The sequence below is a fragment of the Pan troglodytes genome, chromosome 21 (genome assembly GCF_028858775.2).
Source record: "Pan troglodytes isolate AG18354 chromosome 21, NHGRI_mPanTro3-v2.0_pri, whole genome shotgun sequence".
Lineage (NCBI taxonomy): Eukaryota > Metazoa > Chordata > Mammalia > Primates > Hominidae > Pan > Pan troglodytes.
Genome location: NC_072419.2, coordinates 6904208 through 6921094, shown reverse-complemented (window position 1 = coordinate 6921094; position 16887 = coordinate 6904208). Strand labels below are relative to the sequence as shown.

General features: G+C 38.9%; 1 protein-coding gene across 1 annotated transcript; it reads right to left on the bottom strand.

Annotated features, from left to right (window-relative positions):
• Positions 1–14896: 14896 nt before the first annotated feature.
• DEFB127 (defensin beta 127) lies at positions 14897–16378 on the bottom strand. Its single transcript, NM_001129772.1, has 2 exons — positions 16330–16378; positions 14897–15147 (listed from the first exon to the last, which is right to left on the bottom strand). Exons 1-2 carry the CDS (start codon positions 16376–16378, stop codon positions 14897–14899), a joined length of 300 nt encoding a protein of 99 aa, NP_001123244.1.
• Between the last annotated feature and the right edge of the window lie 509 nt (positions 16379–16887).

The following is a 16887-nucleotide window of genomic DNA, read 5'->3' as shown; positions in this document are numbered from 1 at the left end:
GCGTCCCCATGTGGTCAGACACCTCTGAAATGTGGGTGAATATTCAGAGAGGCATTCCCGCAATGATTAAACACCAAGGGAAGTCTGCCTTCCTGAGTCCGTGACCCATGCCGGAGTTTTGGGTTCACGGATAAAATGCGTCTCCTGTCCCTAGGAGAAAAGGAAAGGAACTGAAATTAAGAGAAGGGAGAGATTGAAGTGTGGCGCCAAGATTGAAGGAGAAAGAGGTTGAGGGATAGTGAGAGAGATTGAAGAAGAGAGTAAAAAGAGGCCGCTTACCTGATTTAAAATTGGTGTCATGTTCCTTGGGCTGGTCGGTCTGAGGACCTGAGGTCGTAGGTGGATCTTTCTCAGGGAGCAAAGAGCAGGAGGACAGGGGATTGATCTCTCAAGGGAGGTCCCCTGATCCGAGTCACGGCACCAAAATTTCACTCGCGTCCGTGTGAAGAGACCACCAAACAGGCTTTGTGTGAGCAACAAGGCTGTTTATTTCACCTGGGTGCAGGCAGGCTGAGTCCGAAAACAGTCAGCGAAGGGAGATAGAGGTGGGGCCATTTTATAAGATTTGGGTAGGTAAAGGAAAATTACAGTTAAAGGGGGGTTGCTCTCTGGTGGGCAGGAGTGGGGGTCACAAGGTGCTCAGTGGGGGAGCTTTTTGAGCCAAGATGAGCCAGGAAAAGGGATTTCACAAGGTAATGTCATCAGTTAAGGCAAGGACCAGCCATTTTCACTTCTTTTGTGGTGGAATGTCATCAGTTAAGGCAGGAACAGGCCATTTTCACTTCTTTTGTGATTCTTCAGTTACTTCAGGCCATCTAGGTGTATAGGTGCAGGTCACAAGGGATGTGATGGCTTAGCTTAGGCTCAGAGGCCTGACATTTAGCTTCCACTTACAAGTGAGAACAGGTGGTATATACCACAATTTATTTATCCATTCATCTGTTGAACACTTAGGTTGTATCCAATATGAAATATTATTCAGTCTTAAAACAGAAAGAAATCCTGTCGTTTGTGCAATGTGCATGAACCTGGAGGACATTATACTAAGTAAAATAAGCCAGGCACAGGAAGAAAAATACTGCATGATGTCACTTACATGTAGAATCTTGAAAAGTCAAATTCATAGAAGGAGAGAGAATAGTGATTATCAGAGGCAATGGTGGCAGAATCAAAAGATGTTGGTCAAAGAGTACGTTCCAGTATTGTAGGATGATTAAGTTTTTGAGATCTAATGCACAGCATGGGGACCTCAGTTGATAATACTGTGGCCGGAAGCAGTGGTTCACGCCTGTAATCCCAGCACTTTGGGAGGCTGAGGCAGGCAGATCACTTGAGGTCAGGAGTTCGAGACCAGCCTGTCCAACATGGTGAAACCCCGTCTCTACTAAAAATACAAAAATCAGCCAGGCATGGTGGCACATGCCTGTAATCTCAGCACTTTGGGAGGCCGAGGCAGGTGGATCACTTCAGGTCAGGAGTTCAAGACCAGCCTGGCCAACATGGCAAAACCCCTTGTGTGAGCAACAAGGCTGTTTATTTCACCTGGGTGCAGGCAGGCTGAGTCCGAAAACAGTCAGCGAAGGGAGATAGAGGTGGGGCCGTTTTATAAGATTTGGGTAGGTAAAGGAAAATTACAGTTAAAGGGGGGTTGTTCTCTGGCAGGCAGGAGTGGGGGTCACAAGGTGCTCAGTGGGGGAGCTTTTTGAGCCAAGATGAGCCAGGAAAAGGGATTTCACAAGGTAATGTCATCAGTTAAGGCAAGGACCAGCCTTGCCTCACACAAAATTTTTTATTTTATGAAAAATAAAAAAATTAGCTGGGTGTGGTGGAGGGTGCCTGTAGTCCCAGTTACTTGGGAGGTTGAGGCAGGAGAATTGCTTGAACCTGGGAGGCAGAGATTTCAGTGAGCTGAGATGCTGCCACTGCACTCCAGCCTGGGCCACAGAGCGAGACTCTATCTCAAAATAAATAAATAAATAAAGGCTGGGGGCGGTGGCTCATGCCTGTAATCCCAGCACTTTGGGAGGCCGAGGTGGGTGGATCACGAGGTCAGGAGATCGAGACCATCCTGGCTAACACAGTGAAACCCCGTCTCTACTAAAAATACAAAAAAACTAGCCAGGCGTGGTGGTGGGCCTCTGTAGTCCCAGCTGCTCAGGAGGCTGAGGCAGGAGAATGGCGTGAACCTGGGAGCCAGAGCTTGCAGTGAGCCAAGATGGCGCCACTGCACTCCAGCCTGGGAGACACAGAGACTCTGTCTCAAAAAAATAAATAAATAAAAGTAAAAAATAAAAAAGAGATAATACTGTATTATATACTTGAAATTTACTATCAGAGTAGATCTTAAGCATTCTTGTCACACACACAATGGTAACTACGTGAAGAGATTGATATGTTAATTAGCCTGACTATAGTATTCATTTCAAGATGCATATGTACATCAAAACATGACATTGTATAGCTTAAATATGCATATGTATATCAAAACATGACATTGTATAGCTTAAATATGCATATGTATATCAAAACATCACATTGTATAGCTTAAAAATATATAATTTTAAATAGGCATTAAAAGAGAGAATATGGTTATCTGGGTGACAAAAGAATGTGAACACCAAACCCCCATGACATGCAATTTACCTATATAACAAACTTGCACATGTATTCCTAAAACTAAAACTAAAATAAAAGCTAAAAAATAATAAATACATCAGGAAAATAAATTTTTCCCTTAGCAAAACAAACTAACAAAAAAAACAAAAAATTAGTACACAAATTACAGTCTAACTCTAAAGGAAAGTGCCCCTGGTCTAAGTAGTTAGATTTGATGAATAAAAGATTGGCTGAATATTAGTTTGGCAGCAGAAAAATTAATTTTGCTGTCATTCCATGAGCAAAAATATAGTGGTATGCATCAGAGATATCATCGTGCAAGATTACTTTGTTCCTATACTATGAAACATGACACACTAGTATGTGATAAAGTAGTGTAGGAGAGAAGTTAAGCAATTACTAATTTCAGCTAATGCTTATCTATTACTAGGTTAAGTGCAACTTTTAATAATGATGTGAGAATTGTGAAGGATGTTAAAATACAAGAGAAAGAAAGCAAATGAAATCTGAACAATAGGAAGTCTTGTGCAACATACAAATTCAAATAATAAAAAAAGTCATAAAAAGAGAGAATATGGTGCAAATGAAATTGTGCTATTTCCAAGCCTATGCCTCAAAAGGCCTTGTGTGCCTTTGCCTTCTCCATTGGAACCCTGCCTCAGTCAGGTGAACAAGCCCAGTCTAGTCTGCAGGAAGGACAAGAGAGACATTTTGGAGAAGAACCCAGTTGTCCCAGCAGAGGCTAGCTTATATCAGTCTATAGCCATCTGACCCCCAAATATATGAAAACCAGCTGAGATCAGCGTAGCCTCCACTATTTTATTTCTTTTTGTGAAGTGCATGGAAGTTGTAAAGCTCAATTGAACTGCTGAGTGTTTGAAAAGGACAGGATGGGACAAGAGCTTCAGTATAGGATAAAGACTATATTCTTTTTAAAGTATATTTCCACAGCATGAGAATACTGACTGTCATAAATGCATTTCACAATAGATATGTCATTTAAAAAGAAATATGGTGGTCTTTGGAGCAGAGATCTTGTGAAAGCCTTAGTGATTTAGGATAAATACAGAGAAAATATCAGCTGTTCCTAAAAGTTGACATTTAAAATAATTTTGAGATATGTTTAGACTTACCTACATGCAGAGAAATCCCATATACCTTTTCCCTCCAATGGTTACATCTTGTTTAACTATAATCAGGAAATTGACATTGATATACTCCATTGGTCTTAATCAGATGTCATCAATTTTACATGTATGTAGTCATTTGTGTGTGTGCATGTAGGTATGTATTTAGTTTTACACAATTTTATGACATGCTTTGATTTTTGTGACCACCATTACAGTCAAGACACAAAACAGTTTATCACATAGACTCCTTGTGCTACCCTTTTCCAGTGAGAGCCTTCTCTCTCCTTCCCTAACCCTGGGTAAACAGGATCTGTTCTCTAGCTCTATAATTTTGTCATTTCAAGAATGCCATATAAATGGAATCATAGATATGTAATCTTTTTAAATTGGCATTTTTACTCTTAGTGTTCCTTGAAGATCCCTCCAACTTGTATGAATACTTTGTTTCCTTTTATTGCTAAGTAATATTCCATGCTATGGATGTACTATAAATGCGATTTTTTAAAAAGCCACACAGTGAAGGATATTCAGATTGTATTCAATTTCTGGCAATTATGAATAAAGCTGTTGTGAATGTCTGTGTATAGGTTTTCTTTCTTTTTTAAAATCATGGTAAGAACCCTTAACATGAGACATGGTATTTTCCCTGGCCGGGCACTACCACTGTTTGGGTACTGAAACTGGGCAGTACCACTGAAATTGGGCAGGGCTGCAGTTTGGGTCCTGAGGTTAGATAGGTTTTGTTCAGGGTATTTGGGACCAGCTGCTATGCTTTGTTGAAATGCATGGTTGAGGCTTGCCCCCTTGCCTAGGCAGAGACTTGGGGTGGGCTTTGAGGCTGAGGTGAGCCACCATTTATACTTCTGGGTGTGGCTAGTCCAGCCTCTGGGCTTTGCTGAAAGGTGCTGTGGTGGGCATCTCCCTCCTTGAGTGAGCTTTGAGTCTGAGCCACTGTTTAAATGCCCTGGGGCACAAGTCTCAGTTGTTTCTTTTGTTTGAAATGCTTTGTTGCAGGTATCTCCATTTTTGCGTGGGGCCTTGGGGAGGGATTTGAGGCTGGCTGTGGAGGCTGGCCATCTAGAGACTCAAGCCAGATGGAAATTTCCACTGTGCTTCTGGGAGTGACCAGCTTGGCTTTGCAGGTGGCTTATGCTGTTGGCTGGTACCTCTGCTGGCAGTGACACAGAGCTACCAACAGTATCTTCATATTGGTCGCTGTGAGCAATGCCCCCTTTTCTTTTTTTCTATCTGAACCCAGGTGGTCTAGCCACACCGTTATCCCCTGCTTTCCCTGTGAACTGAGACTGAAATGGGCTTTCTGAGAATATTCCAGGAATGGCTAAGGAAGCTGAATGTTCATCTTTAGTTTTCTTTTCCCACTGGAGAAACCGTAGGCCTAGGGCAATCCTGTCTGCATAGTGCTGTGCCAACTTGGGCGAGGGAGTGGAGGAGGGGTGGCCTGGTCAAAGTGAGACCTTTTCTCTTCCCCCTTCTAATGTGGTTTTTATTCAGTTCTGTGGTCAACATGGGTGTCTTTGGCTTATTTCCAAGTTTTGGGATTTTTACCAAAGTGCTCTTGTCATGGATATCTGCCAGTTGAATTTTCTGTTGAGAGGAGGGACGCTTGGAGCCTCCTATTCTGCCATCTTGCTAATGTCAGTCTAAAAATCTCCAGTTGTAGGTGAAGATTTCTCTATTTCTCTTTTTTAGTTCTACAAGCTTTTATTTTGAAGTTCTATTGTTAGTTGCATGCACATTTAGTATTGTTATATTTTCATGGCGAATTGACTTCTTTCTGTGCATCTTGATCCCTGGTAGTATTTCTTGTTTTGAAATCTATTTTGTTCAATATTAATATAGCCACTCCAGCTTTTTAAGATATAAAGTCTTATAGCTTATCTTTGTCTTTATATTAAATATATCTGATAAGGGATTAATATATAAAATATATAAAGAACTCATACAGCTCAGTAGCAGTAAAAAAAAAACCCAATTAAAAAAATGGACAAAGACTTGAAAAGACATTTCTCCAAAGAAGACATAACAATGGCCAAGAAGTATGTGAAAAGGTGCTCAAAATCACGAATCATTAGGGAAATGTAAATCAAAACCGCAATGAGATATCACCTCATGCCTGTTAGTATAACTATTACCAAAAAGACAAGATATAACAATTGTTAATGAGGGTGTGGAGAAAAGGGAACCTTTGTACATTCTTGGTGGGAATGTAGACAGATGTAGCCATTGTGGAGTCAGTATGAAGGCTTCTAAAGGAATTAGAAATAGAACTACCAGGCTGAGTGAGGTGGTTCATGCTTGTAATCCCGGTAATTTGGGAAGTCAAGGCAGGAGGATTGCTTGAGGTCAGGACTTTGAGCCCAGCCTGGGCTACACAGCAAGACCCTGTACCTAAAAAACATTGACTAAGCATGGTGTGTGTCTGTAGTCCCAGCTACTCAGGAGACTGAGGCAGGATTCCTTGAGCCTAGGAGTTTGAGATTTACAGTGAGCTATGATTGCACCACTGCATTCCAGCCTGGGCTACAGAGTAACACTGTGACACCCTGTCTTTAAAAAAAAAAATGAAATGAAATCACCACTTAACTTCATAGAGGTATCTGTACTTTCATATTTATTGCAGCATTATTCACAATAGTCAAAATTTTGAAACAAGTGAACTGTCTGTTGATAGATGAATGGATAAACTGTGACACACACACACAACGGAATATTATTTACTCTTCGAAAAGGAGATCCTGCCATTTGCCAAGGCATGAATGAACATGAAGAACATTATGCTAAATGAAATAAACGGACACAGAAAGAAAAATACTGCACTATTTCACTTATACATGGAATCTTAAAAGAAAAAAATGGAAAGCTGAATACAAGGAGATAGAGAATAATGTGGTCGTTACCAGGGGTGTGGTTGGAGGGGAAGGAAATGGAGAGATGTAGGTCAAAGGATAAAAAATTGCAGATACGTAAGATTAAAAAAGTCTAGAGGTCTAATGTACAACGTGAGGTCTATGATATTATATTTTACTTGGAATTTTTGTTAAAAAAGTAGTGTGCTCTTGCGACACACACACAAAAAGGGAAACTATGTGAGATGATGAACGTGTTAATTTGCCTGACTATAGTAACCATTTCACAACATGTATCAAAACATCATGTTGTACACCATAAATATATGCAATAAAGAATAAAGTGAGGGTTTTTTTTGTGGTCAGTATAGAGTCAGGTCTTTTAAAATCCAATCTTACAATCTCTTTCTTTTTATTGGTGTATTTAGATCAGTGGTCTCCAGCCTTTTCGGCACCAGGGACCAGTTTAATGCAGTCAATTTTTCCATACACTGGCAGGGATGGGAAGATGGTTTCAGGATGAAACTGTTCCACTTTGGATCATCAGGCATTAGATTCTCATAAGGAGCACGCAAAGATCCTTTGCATGCGCAGTTCACAATAAGGTTCAAACTCCTATGAGAATCTAATGCCACAGCTGATCTGACAGGAGGCAGAGCTCAGGTGGTAATGCTTACTCCCACTGCCGCTCACCTCCTGCTCTGTGGCCCAGTTCCTAACAGGCCACAAACCTATACCAGTCCATGGCCTGGGGGGTGGGTACCCCTGATTTAGATCATTTATATTAAATATAATTATTGATGTGTTATGTTAAAACCTAATATCTTTACTAGCATTTTTAGATGCTTCATTACTTGGGCAGAGAACTTTCATGTGGGACAAAGCTTGTGGTGTTTGTCCCAGATCTTTTAAAGATGAAGGAAATTGTCTAGAAAGTCCCAGAAGTAATAAGTGCGTTTTTAATGTAATGGTCTCTGAATGGGGCATTGGATATCACTAATATCAGAGTTTAGAATAAGAGTGAGTCCACCTGTCATAAACATATAAAAATGGACAAAGTGCTAATCATTAGGGATGGGATACATATTATTTATTCTAATAAAGAAGATAAGTAAGCCACACACCTCAACATCTAATTATAGGGAAAAAAAGCTAAAGAGAAGTTTAGATTCAGAGAGTGATGAGAGAAGACAAGGAATAATGGAATAGAAACATTCCTCAGAAGACTACTACCAACTGGGTATCAGTGGTTATATAAATTATGAATTTGAGAATTTAAGAATTACAGAATTTTGTTGTTAAATGGATACATGGGCCCTAATGGGGTTCTGACAAAGTTTAAACTGGTCTGTACAATAAAAAGAAAAAAATTAGAATGATAGAACAAAATTTTAAGAGACATGAATGCATTTAGTTAAAAGTCTGTTTTCTTCTAATACGTCATACATACATATTTTTAGGTGGTGAAATTTCTTTCACTTTTGAAATGATGGTGAGAGTTAATAAATTGATGATAAATTATGGTAATAATTGGTAAACTTCTGTAAACCAAAAATATCTTTAAAAATTACTGATGCAGGAAGTTCAGGACTGGAAGAATCATAACAGACGACAATATATATGAAAAATAAATGTCAGTTTAAAGCCATATAAAACCTATAACAAGATAGAAGATCATATTTGAAAACAAACTGTATGAAGAACAAGTGTGTACAAGTTTTTGCATATGATGTTTTCTGTTTGCTTTCAAGTTTTGTTTACATTTTGGTTTACATATCACCAAAGTAATGTTACTGTATATGTAATTATAACTAGTTGACAAAATTGCATGATTAACATTTGTATCCATAGTCTTTATATAATCTATATGTTATTTATATGCTCATGGTTTAAGAGAAATGAGAAGGTTTATAATGTAACAATGAACATACTCTATATTGAAAATTTGTGGGATGGTGCTCAGGCTGTGTATAGAGAGAAACTTATAACTTTAAACGCTCATATTTGAAAAGAAGGAAGGCTTTTCTTTTATAAAGATAAACATGCACCTAACAAAGTTACAAAAAGAAAAGCATACCGAAAATAAAAAATAGAAATGACACTAAATTGTGCACTTAAAACAGGTGAATTTTATGGTATGTAAAAGTTTTTGAAAAACAAGAAAAAAACATTAGTGAAGATATATTTGTGTGTGTGTGTATGTGTGTGTGTGTGTGTGTGTGTGTTCTAATACAAATTTATTTCCAAAAGCAGGCTATGGGCTGGATTTGCCCTGACAGCAGTAGTTTGTTCACCCTGGTCTAAGTTATTCCTGATTTAAAAAATATATATAAAACAAAATAAAAAACAAACCTCAGCTCTCATAGAGTAACTTCCCAAAAGGTTATTTCTGGCAGTGCTAGATGTCTATTTTAGGTCAAAAGAATGACCCTGCTTTCATGGTCACTCAGGGCTTCAGGCTGACAGAGGCTCTATGACAACAGTGCTTCCACAATCACCTTGGCAGAGAGATGAGAGACGGTTAAACCGCACCCTGGCTCTTTTTTTTTTTTTTTTCTTTTGAGAAAGAGTCTGGCTCTGTCACCTAGGCTAGAGTGCAGAGGCATGATCTCGGCTCATTGCAACTTCCGCCTTCTGGGCTCAAGTGATTCTCCTTCCTCAGCCTCCCAAATAGCTGGGATTACAGGCGCCTGCCACCATGCCTGGCTAATTTCTGTGTTTTTAGTAGAGACAGGGTTTCACCACCATGGCCAGGCTGGTCTCAAACTCCTGACCTCAGGTGATCTGCCCACCTCAGCATCCCAAAGTGCTGAGATTACAGGTGTGAGCCACTGCACATGGACACACTGGCTCTTAAGTTTCCACTTGGAAGTGAACCTGTCACTTTCAATCACTTTCAATTGGGCAATGCAAGTCACAGTCTAAGAAATGGAAACTAAACTAAAATTAATGAAGAAAATTTGTTTTCTGTAAAGATAAATTAATAAGTGAATGTGAGACTTATCAAGAAAAAAGAGAAAATACACAAATAATAGATGTCAGAAATGAAAAAGAAGATGTCATTACATATCTTACAGGCATTAATAAGATAAAAAGAAGATATTACAAAGAATTTTAGGATAGCAAGTATAAAAATCTTAGAACATGGGAAAAGTATATATGCCAAATACAACAGTTGACTAGAAGGCATAGAAAACTGAATTGCCTTTTAACCTGCAATAAACTTAATCTATAACAATACTTCCTGTAAAGAGTTCCGTTCCAGTTGACTTTACCATTAGATTCTACCAAGCATTCAATGAAGAAATGAGAAGCTCTTTCGTAAATAAGAAGAAAAGGAATGCGCCAAATTGATTTTGTGGTCAGTTTTCCAAAATTTAAATACGTTGTCAGTTTTAGAATAGTTTTAGATTTATAGAAATGTTGCAAAGATAATACAGAGAGTTCCCAAATATTCACCCAGTTTCGGCTATTGTTAACATCTTATATTACCACAGTGCAGCCATCACAGCTAAATACATTGCTACTAAATGACTCTACACTTATTATTATTACTATTATCACCACTAGTTTTTCCTTAATGTTCTTTTCCTGTTCCAAGAGTCCATCCAGGATACCACATTACCTTTAGTTGTCCTGTCTCTTTAGCCTTCTCTGGTCTTTGACTGTGGCTCAGAATTTCTTCCTTTTTGATAAATTTGACAGTTTTTAGAAATACTGGTCAAATATTGTTTAGAATGCCACTGAATTTGAGTTTTTCTGATGTTTTTCATTGTTTGTCTTGGGTCGCAGGGTTTTGGGAGGAAGAGAACAGAAGTGAAGTGCCATTCTCATCAGATCGTATCACAGGTTCATGTTATCAATATGATTTCTCCATAAAATCTGAAACATGACCTTATCAGGTTTATCCAGGTGAAATTATTTTTTAACTCCTTTCCACACACTTCTCTTTGGAAACAAGTAGCTAAATACAGCCCATGCTCAAGGGAGAGGGAGGTCAAGCTCCACCTTCTTCAGCAGGGAATATCTGTATGAATTATTGGGAATTATTCTATATGGCACATCTGTTCTCACCAATTTGCCAATTTATTCAATTATTTATTCATATCATCATGGACTCATAGATATTTATTATATGTTGTATTATAATCCAATGCTATCTTATTTATTTTATTGCTCAAATTGTCGCAGCTTTGGTCATTTGAAGCTCTTTTAGACTGACTCCTGTGTTCCTTTAATATGACCCTATCTTTTTTTTTTTTAAATACTTTAAGTTTTAGGGTACATGTGCACATTGTGCAGGTTAGTTACATATGTATACATGTGCCATGCTGGTGCGCTGCACCCACTAACTCGTCATCTAGCATTAGGTATATCTCCCAATGCTATCCCTCCCCCATTCCCCCACCCCACAACAGTCCCCAGAGTGTGATATTCCCCTTCCTGTGTCCATGTGATCTCGTTCAATTCCCACCTATGAATGAGAATATGCGGTGTTTGGTTTTTTGTTCTTGCGATAGTTTACTGAGAATGATGATTTCCAATTTCATCCATGTCCCTACAAAGGATATGAACTCATCATTTTTTATGGCTGCATAGTATTCCATGGTGTATATGTGCCACATTTTCTTAATCCAGTCTATCATTGTTGGACATTTGGGTTGGTTCCAAGTCTTTGCTATTGTGAATAATGCCACAGTAAACACACGTGTGCATGTGTCATTATAGCAGCATGATTTATAGTCCTTTGGGTATATACCCAGTAATGGGATAGCTGGGTCAAATGGTATTTCTAGTTCTAGATCCCTGAGGAATGGCCACACTGACTTCCACAATGGTTGAACTAGTTTACAGTCCCACCAACAGTGTAAAAGTGTTCCTATTTCTCCACATCCTCTCCAGCACCTGTTGTTTCCTGACTTTGTAATGATTGCCATTCTAACTGGTGTGAGATGATATCTCATTGTGGTTTTGATTTGCATTTCTCTGATGGCCAGTGATGATGAGCATTTTTTCATGTGTTTTTTGGTTGCATAAATGTCTTCTTTTGAGAAGTGTCTGTTCATGTCCTTCACCCACTTTTTGATGGGGTTGTTTGTTTTTTTCTTGTAAATTTGTTTGAGTTCATTGTAGATTCTGGATATTAGCCCTTTGTCAGATGAGTAGGTTGCAAAAATTTTCTCCCATTTTGTAGGTTGCCTGTTCACTCTGATGGTAGTTTCTTTTGCTGTGCAGAAGCTCTTTAGTTTAATTAGATCCCATTTGTCAATTTTGTCTTTTGTTGCCATTGCTTTTGGTGTTTTAGACATGAAGTCCTTGCCCATGCCTATGTCCTGAATGGCATTGCCTAGGTTTTCTTCTAGGGTTTTTATGGTTTTAGGTCTAACGTTTAAATCTTTAATCCATCTTGAATTGATTTTTGTATAAGGTGTAAGGAAGGGATCCAGTTTCAGCTTTCTACATATGGCTAGCCAGTTTTCCCAGCACCATTTATTAAATAGGGAATCCTTTCCCCATTGCTTGTTCTTGTCAGGTTTGTCAAAGAACAGATAGTTGTAGATATGCGGCGTTATTTCTGAGGGCTCTGTTCTGTTCCATAGATCTATATCTCTGTTTTGGTACCAGTACCATGCTGTTTTGGTTACTGTAGCCTTGTAGTATAGTTTGAAGTCAGGTAGTGTGATGCCTCCAGCTTTGTTCTTTTGGCTTAGGATTGACTTGGTGATGTGGGCTCTTTTTTGGTTCCATATGAACTTTAAAGTAGTTTTTTTCCAATTCTGTGAAGAAAGGCATTGGTAGCTTGATGGGGAGGCATTGAATCTGTAAATTACCTTGGGCAGTATGGCCATTTTCACGATATTGATTCTTCCTACCCATGAGCATGGAATGTTCTTCCATTTGTTTGTATCCTCTTTTATTTCCTTGAGCAGTGGTTTGTAGTTCTCCTTGAAGAGGTCCTTCACATCCCTTGTAAGTTGGATTCCTAGGTATTTTATTCTCTTTGAAGCAATTGTGAATGGTAGTTCTCTCATGATTTGGCTCTCTGTTTGTCTGTTGTTGGTGTATAAGAATGCTTGTGATTTTGGTAAATTGATTTTGTATCCTGAGACTTTGCTAAAGTTGCTTATCAGCTTAAGGAGATTTTGGGCTGAGACAATGGGGTTTTCTAGATATACAATAAAGGGGATATCACCACCGATCCCACAGAAATACAAACTACCATCAGAGAATACTACAAACACCTCTACACAAATAAACTAGAAAATCTAGAAGAAATGGATAAATTCCTCGACACATACACTCTCCCAAGACTAAACTAGGAAGAAGTTGAATCTCTGAATAGACCAATAACAGGATCTGAAATTGTGGCAATAATCAATAGCTTACCAACCAAAAAAAGTCCAGGACCAGATGGATTCACAGCCGAATTCTACCAGAGGTACAAGGAGGAACTGGTACCATTCCTTCTGAAACTATTCCAATCAATAGAAAAAGAGGGAATCCTCCCTAACTCATTTTATGAGGCCAGCATCATCCTGATACCAAAGCTGGGCAGAGACACAACCAAAAAAGAGAATTTTAGACTAATATCCTTGATGAACATTGATGCAAAAATCCTCAATAAAATACTGGCAAAATGAATCCAGCAGCACATCAAAAAGCTTCTCCACCATGATCAAGTGGGCTTCATCCCTGGGATGCAAGGCTGGTTCAATATATGCAAATCAATAAATGTAATCCAGCATATAAACAGAGCCAAAGACAAAAACCACATGATTATCTCAATAGATGCAGAAAAAGCCTTTGACAAAATTCAACAACCCTTCATGCTAAAAAGTCTCAATAAATTAGGTATTGATGGGACATATTTCAAAATAATAAGAGCTATCTATGACAAACCCACAGCCAATATCATACTGAATGGGCAAAAACTGGAAGCATTCCCTTCAAAAACTGGCACAAGACAGGGATGCCCTCTCTCACCACTCCTATTCAACATAGTGTTGGAAGTTCTGGCCAGGGCAATTAGGCAGGAGAAGGAAATAAAGGGTATTCAATTAGGAAAAGAGGAAGTCAAATTGTCCCTGTTTGCAGACCCTATCCTTTGATTATTAAGCAATTGCTTACTTTCTGGCACCACAAGATATTTTAGGCTTGTTTTACGTACTCCCTATACCAGCCCTAGAACACCAGAAAGAGAGAGATTAAGAGAACACATGCCACACGTTAGTGGTAAATGTTACAGTGGGTGAACTAAATCTTTAAAATGCTTGTAATTGTTATGGTGAAATGATATAAGAAACAAAACTAGCAAATGACTTTGAAATGTAGTTGAAGAAGAAACTTTCCATGTTAATCATATTCAGAAGGTACATCTTTAAGAATTCAGCAGAGTATGTACATGGATTATTCTTCTTGCATATCAAGACAACAAAAGCACTACAATTTGGACCAATTCCTAGATCTTTTGCATTTCCCCTAAACTCCAAAGGGCCCCAGTAACAAAAAAGATGAACACATCAACAACAACAACAACAAAGCAAAAACCTAAAAACTTTTGTGTTGGAGTTATTTACTTAGGTCTTCCTCCACTTCATAGAGGAAGCATTGAGCTCCACTGTTGAGCTCCACAACAGTGGAATCTTATTTATCTCCATCTTCCCAGTTCACTGCTGGTACACAGGAGCTCAGGAAATCAGACTTCCCCCATAGTTCAACTTTGAGTGCTCTGTTCTTCATCCAAACAAAGTGCATGTATAGTGTCCTGAAATGTTCTGTCTTTTCCAATTTCCTCCCATTAGTTTATGCCATTCTGTTCACTCAAATTGCCTTACCTACCAAACCTCATCCATGGAAATCCTACTTATTTACTGCTTTACTATTTTCTTATTTACTACAAGACACCGCTTTATTCCTAAACTTACTCATGAATTTCCCCCTGAATATTTGCTTCACCTTTCCCTCTCCTAAATTACATGTCAGTGTTTCTGAGTTTCTTATTCCAGACTTCCACACTATAGGATTTTTTTTTTAGTGTACTTGTCATATCCCCTTTTCAAGGAGAGGTTCTGAGTTCTTATCAATTCATTACCTAGTATATAATGAGTGTTCAACCCCTGGTTAAAGAACAAAATGAGACAGAAAACTGGCAATGCACTTTATTAGAATATGCTCGAAGGTCATTTTAAGGATCAAGAAACCAGAAGGAAGAAGATGTATATCTCATCACCTTAGTTTATTAGACTAGGTTGAGAAGCAAGTGAAAAGGAAATTGTATTTGATTTATGTAGACTGTGTCTTCAGGCTTGGGAAATTTTCTATTATTGTAACATAGTCTTGAAGAGTCAGTGCAAGTGTTGCTGGCTTTGGATGAGATGGCTTTGTAATTTTTTTACATGCTTCCAGTTCCTTGATATTGAGGCAACAGTATCTCCCATTTTCACATAGTGCCTCAGGCACTTCATTTACTCTGCAGATTTTCCTGCAATGTCCTTGTACATAGTTATTCCAGCACTTCTTAAGTTGTTCGGTTACTATACACAGAAAGGAGCAATAGAACAATATCAGTGTTTGAGACTGAAGGCACGTTGGTTTTGGGGAAGACAGAGGAGGCTTGTAGGAATTAGGGGTATGGGGTATCCACAAGGCAGACCCTCATATATTCTGAAGAGGATTTTCCGACAAGGTCAACCTCAGTGTTTGTATTTAACTGGATCACTTATATTTAGGTCCTGTGAGGTTTTAGGCCTCCCTTAACATCTGATAGACTCTGCCAAGAACATAAGATCTTATCTGAGAAAATAAAGGAGCTGAACCCTTGATTCTAGGCTATGGAACTATGCTCTACATAGGAACCTCAGCAAATCTGCCTGCATCCTGAATGCTCCCAGGGCACTACCTTCTACTGCACCTCCTCTGATGCCCAGAGAACAATGTATTGTTACTATGTGTTTATGTCTGAATCAAACTGTTCTCCTGAGTTCAAACCCACTATCAGGGTCAAGAATGACTTTCATGTTATCCAGTAAGGTAGTGGTCTATTGGGTCTTAGGAATGTAGAGGGTCAGGAATAGGCCATTACTATTCTTATAATAAGGGACACATGTAAGAAATCTGGTCTTGAAAGAGGAAAGGAAACTCTAATTTTTGAGTTCTCAGTATGTGCCAAGCATCACGTAGGTTATATCATTTAATAAAACCCCTGTTAACCAGGTGTCATTATTTCCATAGATGAGGAAACTGAGGCTCCTAGAGTCTTCACTACTTAAAGTTGACAAACTAGTAGATATTGAAGGCATGTTTCTTAAACCTAACTCCAAAATTTGCTTCTTCCTCTATTCACGCACACACACACACACACACACACACACACACACATATATATATTTGAGTAAAAGGAAATATAGCTGAGCATCAGAGTAAAAACCATATCCAAAGACATAAAGGTATCCCTAGATATTGGCCTCATTCCTTTCTATAACAACACATCCTTCCCAGAAGAAATTATGACCTCTTTTTAGCTCAGTGAGTACTCCTCTTTAAGGATAGTAACATGGAATAAGGCTCCAGAAAGAGGAAATTTCTGATGATGTTGGATAAACTTTAGCCATCTTTGGGGGCTCTATTTCCCTTTAGTGTGGATTATGAAGTTCCCTTTGGCTCCTGAAAATGCTCCATCCCACTGTTGATTTGAGTGAGCTTCTGGTTTGGTTTACCTGTGGGTTTCTGGAACAGCAGAATTGCGATGATCATGAAGAGCCCCATGGCCAGGCTTTCCAGAAGAGGTGCTGCCAAAGCTTTTGGTCCAGTGAACTGCACACTATGCTACCTTCCTCAGAGACTTAGATTCTTATGCACTGAACCAGAACAGATGGGATGATATGAAGTGTGTCCCTAAACTTCTGAACTGTGAGCTTTGCATCATGTAGGCAGACACAGGAAATTTGAGGTCACCCACTTTACCCCCACATGGAATAGAGATACAGCATGTTCCATCCCATCGCACCAAATGCCGCTCTGTAGGCTGTAGACTGGTGGGCAGAATCTGTGCTTTTCCTGCTTTGACTCTCTGCCCAGCCGGACCAAGATCGAAATGTACTCACCTCCAAGAATGAATATGGCAGTATAAACCAGGACATAAATCTGAAACTCTAACAATAAGAATTTCTAGTAGGTTTCTTGCACATTTGGAAAGAAGGTATGATGTAGTTGGGTCTGATCTGAGGTCACCTGATTTTTTATAAAAGCACCAAGAACATACACTGGGGAAAGGA

Bases quoted from the DNA above. Each gene is read 5' to 3' on its own strand.
- DEFB127 (NM_001129772.1), bottom strand. From the start codon at position 16,378: ATGGGGCTCTTCATGATCATCGCAATTCTGCTGTTCCAGAAACCCACA. The intron at 15,148-16,329 runs GTAAACCAAACC...TTCTGTGTATAG, and splicing joins GCTGTTCCAGAAACCCACAG to TAACCGAACAACTTAAGAAG.